This window comes from Geospiza fortis, unplaced genomic scaffold (genome assembly GCF_000277835.1).
Source record: "Geospiza fortis unplaced genomic scaffold, GeoFor_1.0 scaffold130, whole genome shotgun sequence".
In the NCBI taxonomy this organism is placed as follows: domain Eukaryota; kingdom Metazoa; phylum Chordata; class Aves; order Passeriformes; family Thraupidae; genus Geospiza; species Geospiza fortis.
The window spans coordinates 16913844-16920173 of record NW_005054300.1 but is presented as its reverse complement, the minus strand read 5'-3'; the positions used below and the strand labels follow the sequence as shown (position 1 = coordinate 16920173).

At 44.0% G+C, this 6330-nt stretch overlaps 1 protein-coding gene across 1 annotated transcript; it reads left to right on the top strand.

The window, feature by feature from the left end:
* The first annotated feature begins 15 nt into the window (after positions 1–15).
* LOC115948548 lies at positions 16–3118 on the top strand. Its single transcript, XM_031061834.1, has 6 exons — positions 16–79; positions 386–465; positions 880–994; positions 1635–1741; positions 1961–2075; positions 2931–3118. The coding sequence occupies exons 1-6, from the start codon at positions 16–18 to the stop codon at positions 3116–3118; spliced, it is 669 nt and encodes a 222-aa protein (XP_030917694.1).
* Positions 3119–6330: the final 3212 nt, after the last annotated feature.

Below are 6330 nucleotides of genomic sequence, written 5' to 3'. Positions count from 1 at the left end.
CTCCTGCAGAGAGAAATGCTCGGCTCCTGCCTCCCCTGGAAAACACTGTTAGTTCTAAGTTTAGCGGTTCTTCTTTCAGGTAAGATGGTCTTGAATATGAGTAACAATTATTTAAATAGAGCTGTCTTAGAGAAATGAAGAGCCTGCTTGGGAACCTAGCCCTGAGTGGCCCCGAACAGCTGCTCACATTGCTGTTTCCAACAAAGCAATATTTGTACAGATTATTCAGAATTGAGCCCTGATCACCTCAGGTATACAAGCCGGTACTAAGACCGTGGGATAGGAGAGAAGCAGGATGGAAGGAGAGTTCCTCTGCACAAGTGGTATTTGGGGTTCTTTCACGTGTCATGACCTAGCTAAGTACCTGCTTCTGCTTGTCTTTTAGATTTTACCAAAATCCGAGCTTTTGCCGGTCAAAGTGAATGCAAAAGTGCAACCATAGATGATGTGAATGGGTTTCTCAAGGTAAGAGGCTGGCTGATGCAGGGTCTGGTCTGCACCCACCTCCTGTGCTGGTGGGCTCCTGCAGTGTCTGCCTGCTCTGGGTGGGCAAGCACAACTCGTGTGTTGCTTTGGCAATGTACAAAGTACAGACTGGGGCGGGGAGGCACACACAACAGTAGAAAAACATTAGGGTCATCTGACTCACCACAGCTTTGGTCCTGATACTGCTAGTCCAAAAAGTGTCCTTGTAGATATATTTTCCAGTTTGGCCCCGCTCCAGATACATAAAGTGGCTTGAAGGTAAGCAGTATAGTGAGATAAATAACAGTAGCTACCTAGAAATACATGAGCTTCTTTGTGTTCACAGATATGTTAATTCTAAGGCTCCAAAGTCTTTCCTTTTCAACTTAGACTTTTTCTCCCCTATCTCCACAGAAATTTTCAAAATGCATGCCTGATATCATTGCCAAGGGTGAAAAAGCTTCAATTAATTTCCTGGCATGGACTCTGCAAGAAACTCTTGATCTGCTGCACCCCGTTCAGGAGCAGTGTGAGGCCCCTCCTGAACCAACCCCATTGAACAAAATGGCAGAGCAGAAGCACAAAGGAAATTTTTTCTACCACAGAATGAACCAAGAGACTTCATTTCTATAGGGGAGGAGGGGCAAAATATAAAAGATGTCTCAGCAACAGGAAGCACTGGGACTGGGGAGGCACAGCAGCACAAACAGGGGGTCCTGCTGTCCCTGCATCCCCAGCACTGGTGCTGAGCAGCAGCACAATCACAGGGCCAGCAGGGCCTGCTCTGCCCTCCAGCCAGAGCCTCTGTGCTGTCATGGAGCTGGCATGCCAGTCATATTTGTCCAAGAAAAATTTGGATCGTTTTGGCCACAATAGCAATGAATGTCAGTGCTGTGAATGCAAATGCCACAGTGAGCTGCCTCTAAAGTGTAACTGGGGCTGACCCTGTAGTTACAGTGACAAATGAGGGGAAAATTCCAAGGGTCTGGCCAAAAAAAAAAGTGGGGGATGAAAAAATTTCAAACAAGCAAAAGTGCTTGCTTTGATGATGCCGGCTGGTGGAGACAGGCCAATGAATTTGCTTGGGAAGGGGAAGCTTTTATATCCACTTTCACTCTGATATATTGTTTTCTTGCTCTCTTTCTTTTTTCTTTTTATCCACCCAAAAGTTTGCAAGCAGCTACCTCCATGCCCTCACCCAGTGGCCCCAAAAAATGGGGGGCTGGTGTGTATGACCATTGACAACACTCAGTACTGCAAACCCATGTGCAACAAGGTAACATTCCTGCCTTATAATCTGCAGCATCTATTCTTTCCTTTACAACTGCTTATTTGGTAAAGCCTAATTTTGCTTGCTATACTTTGTTTTATATCCCTCAGGGCTGGGAGAGGTTGTAGTGTTTGTGTTTACCTGCCCTGACTGTTTCTTCCCCTCGCAGCTACCATGGCATGCCCCAAGTGTTTGTTTATTTTCTCCCCTCCGCTGTTTCCCAAGGGTTATGACTTCCAGTTCCTCAGGAGCAGCAGGCTGTATGAAGAGTGTGGCAATGCCACGGGGTTCTCCTGGACCACACAGCTTGTTGGGGGAAAAGCACTGGCAGTCTGCAACCGTGAGTGCTCATTAGATATGTCTGTTCGTGGGGACACCAGGCTTCCTCTCTTTTGATCAAAAAAATAGGAGGAAGGAAAAGTTTCTCTTTTTGTGACAGCCTTGTCACGTGTGACATCGTGAGAGCCAGTGCTGAGCTGGCAAACTGATGAGAAAGAAAACACATTAGCTATAATACTCTCATGCAGGCACTGCTGTTTCATCTTGGGATACCAGATATGACATTTATGCAAATATTTGTGGGAAGAAGGACCTGTTTTTTTAAAAACCAGTAAATTGGAATCACCCTAACACAAACCGCATGTTGCACAAGGATTGTGTGACCTACTGGACAGACAGCAATAGGACATAAAACTGTTTATCTTGCAACAATAATTGAAGAATCTCAGCAAATTGGCCAACACCTGTATGTACACACAATAAAGCCCAGCAGCTGGGCCCTAGCCAGCAGTGCTGCCATCTTCATGGCAGCCCTGTAAGGGACTGTACGGCTGCTCCCATTGCATCCATTGCTCAATCTGTGACCCAAAGCAGGCTCTATGACTCTGCTGTTATTGCCTTAATTTAAAAATAAATGTGCATATAGATACACAAAAAGCCCACCCTACCTCTCCTATGCTTAATGGAAAATATTTTACTGTAGACAGTGCCTAGTTGCTAGAGCAGTTGCTAGTTATTTTCCAAGGCTTAATAAAAGCAAGCATGCATCTGGGCACTTTTGTTCCAAGTTGGAGACTTTAGTTTAGAAAATTGGAATGCCAGCACACGTGCAAAGATCAGGACAAAGCTAAGCTAAGTGAATTCAGCTGCTTATTTATTTATTTATTTATTTATTTATATCTTTGATATTTTCCAGCCTCTGAGGTGGCCATCAGTGGAGCAAAATCTGCCTATTTCCCCAGCAACAGCAGCTGTGTGCACACGGTTGCCTTCCCTGAGGCTCAGGCAGAGCAGCTGAACATCTTCCTCCAGGAGCTGGCCGAGCGCGGCATCGACGGCTCCAGCCGGGACCCGGGGGCTGACTGTGTCACCTGTGGCTACTGACAGCAGCCTGAGCACAGCCCAGCTCTGACTGCACTGGGGCAGCGGAAGAGAGCGCTGAAATCATGGCTAGCACCTGTTAAACACACAGCTTCTGTTTTGTTGAAGGTCTGGAGATCGTAGTCATGACCTCAGCTTTGGGGTATGGATATATAGGCTAAATCTAGACCTGCAGCTCATGGCAAGAGTGTCAAAGAGAGAAAACCACTTTTATGGCTTTAATTTGTCTAGCTGGAATTAAGTAAGATTTTTTAACAGTTTTTTAATGGATGCCTTCCTTTGGCTTAACTTCTTCAGGATCTCTGCAGATAGTGATAACACTGGTTGTTGTCAGAAATTGTCCTGTGTCAGGGGTCCTCTTCACTGAGAAGGGGCTGCACTTCCACTCGCTTTTACAGCTCCCAGTTAATCAGTATGACTGCTCTGATGACCATTAAAGCTGTGTAATGACAAGAGTTCCTGGCTGTAGGGGTATAAAACTTTATTTACTTGCTTGCTTGACTGGGGCCTAGACTACCAGCAGAAAACCTGTCCATTGTCCACCTGGCGCTAAGTGAAAGTGGAGATCAGAGGCAACTTATCACTGGTGATCCAGCTTATTTGTGGAGCTGTAGCTACCAAACCATGTGCATGTGAATCATTGTGAAATATAAACAAGAAATTTAGATACTGCTTGCTTGGTTTTCAGTGGAATTGGCTTGAGGCAATATTTTAATTTTCTTCTGTTGAGCAAACAGTGAAGCTGTAGATCTGAAGACAGACTCATGTGTTTGTGTTTCCTTTCCCTTTTTTACCTTTTCCCTATTTCTGTTGATCTCTCAGACACAGAGTTTTGTGGTACATGATGTAAAATTGACCTTTACCTCATTAATCAGATAAATGATCCAAATATATATATTTACATACTTATATTTCAGGCTCAGAATCGAGTTATTACAAGCAAAAAACCCCATAAATAACCCCAGTTGCTTTAGGGCCCAGAGGCAGACAGTCATATGACAATGAGTGGAACAGATAATTATACCAGAAAAGGGATGAGTTGGCTGCTTTGGCTGCTTATAAACCATGTGGCAATAAATTAAGTCATTGTGTTGGAGACAAAAGTGCTGTAGTCTTAAAGAAAAACAATGAGTTTTGAATCACTGAGTTTGGGGTTTTATTTATTTATTTATGGCAAACAAATGATCTCTATCAAATGAAATGATAATGTTTTTAAGTCTTTCCAGCCAAATCATTATCAACTGATGCTCAGATAAAATATCTGGAGTACTTTTCAGTATCATTTTTCTACTGGTGCTAAACCCCATTTTTTCCTCTCAATTTTGTTAATCTATTCTAGTGACGTTCCAAACCAACCAACAGATGAAAAGAAAAGCCACTCATATTTTATTTAATGAGGAAATGAATCCTGTAAACTAGCAGAAACTTTCATTTGTGGGTCATAATTCCTCACAGTGAGTGTCACACAGTGTGGAAGAATTAGGCTGGAAAGTTTTAATTATCATCTGTCATGAGCCTGATATTAAGCTGGAGATTGCGTTGCTGGGGTGTTTTTCAAAAACTTGCAGAGAAGAAGTTTTGTTCTATTCTCACCACCTGATTCTTATTTATAATGAGACAGAGAGTTGACTCAATAAGCCACTATGACACAGTTGAAAACTAAAGTAAATTTAATTGTGTTATTTTCCAGAGTACATTTGCATAATTTCATCCATGTAATGGTTGCTGTGTGTTTGCATTAACTTCTTGTTGGTGTCTGGCCTGTCTGAGCATAGGACCATTCCTCATGCTCCTGCTCTAGTCCCAGAATGGGGTTTGTTCTGGCACTAGGGGGTTGAGGAGAGAGGAAAATTCATATAGAATGAAAGAATTTAATAACATTTTAAACCATTACTTTTCCAGATCAAACAACAGAAGCAGGGGAGGCTTATTTCTTGAAACATTCTCTGAATTTTTTTTTCTTTTTAGGTTTTGCAATACAACCAGACTAAACCACTGCCTCCCCAGAGTGTCCTGCTTGCTTTGGATAAATCCACCTGCATAAGTGTCAGTCAGCTAAAGGCTTCAGTAATATTTACAGTGTAACTATAGAGAGGGAGGCTTTCCTAATATTAATTAAGGGAATGCAGTGCTGCATTATCCTTACTTCTCTTTCAGTCCATTATAACACAAGAGACGAACTCAGTGCAGGAGCTGAGCCAAGAGCAGTAATTACAACCCAGCCAAAACACGGAAGGCAAAGTGTGGAGAACTGCGGCTCATGGCCCCAAAATCACACAAAAAAATTCTCTTCTCACAGGAACTTAGCAGCAACAGACTGACAGACCCCGTGCTCTGGGGTGGATCACAGGCAGAGAGAGTGACCCCGAGAGGTGTTTCCAGGGTGAGCCATCCTGCCAGGGCAGTGCTGGGAGCAGGGCTGGCTCACACGGAGCCCTGCAGCGAGATCTGCGGCGCGCGCCGCATCCTCCAGATCACCACTGCAGCTGGGGGCAGCAGCATCAGCACACTCATCACCAGCACTGCAGCCAAAATGACCAGCAGGATTTCCCACGGCGCCAGGATTGTTTCCACCATGATTTCCTCCATGTCAGGAGTCTGAAGCTGTAAAGTAAAAGATAGGCTGCGTTATTTACTTGCAAATAGGAGTTATGTCTGAAGAGATGTGTTTGTGTCAGCCAGCACAGGGGTGTCAGCGTCTTTGGCCTATTCCTTTCTTAACCTAAAAAATAAACCCATTTCCTGGGCTGCAGACCCCAGAAGAGCTCCTGCTCTTTCTCTCTCTCTGTGGGCCACCATAGGGCGTCTGCCTTTCCCCGTTAGCTCAGCTGCTGTTGATGCTGGGTAAGACACCCTGTCCACCCTAAAGCACTGTTCATAACCCTTGGATAAGCCTTTCTCTTTAAAATTTCGATTTTTAAGGCCCTCCTCTCCCACTTAGAGCATTGTTACACAAAATGATTAGTGCACCGATCTGTAGCAAAGCTAAAGCTGAAAATAAAAGAATATGATGGAAAGGAGAACTGGAAATTGAACTGCCATCAGAATGCATATTTTATCTTTTTCCATGTACAAGGCTTCAAAAAGAGCAGGGTGCTTAGGAAGGAGTTAATCTGTGTTGATTCTGTTAAGTGCTAACAGGTACTGTGTCCTAGGGAATGCAGTGTTCAATGCCATTCCCGCCACAGGACCCACACACCTGAAAGTCATCAGGG

Coding starts and splice junctions, on each gene's coding strand:
- LOC115948548 (XM_031061834.1), top strand. CDS start 16: ATGCTCGGCTCCTGCCTCCCCTGGAAAACACTGTTAGTTCTAAGTTTA. Junction 80..385: donor TTTAGCGGTTCTTCTTTCAG/GTAAGATGGTCT, acceptor CTTGTCTTTTAG/ATTTTACCAAAATCCGAGCT. Junction 2,076..2,930: donor AGCACTGGCAGTCTGCAACC/GTGAGTGCTCAT, acceptor GATATTTTCCAG/CCTCTGAGGTGGCCATCAGT.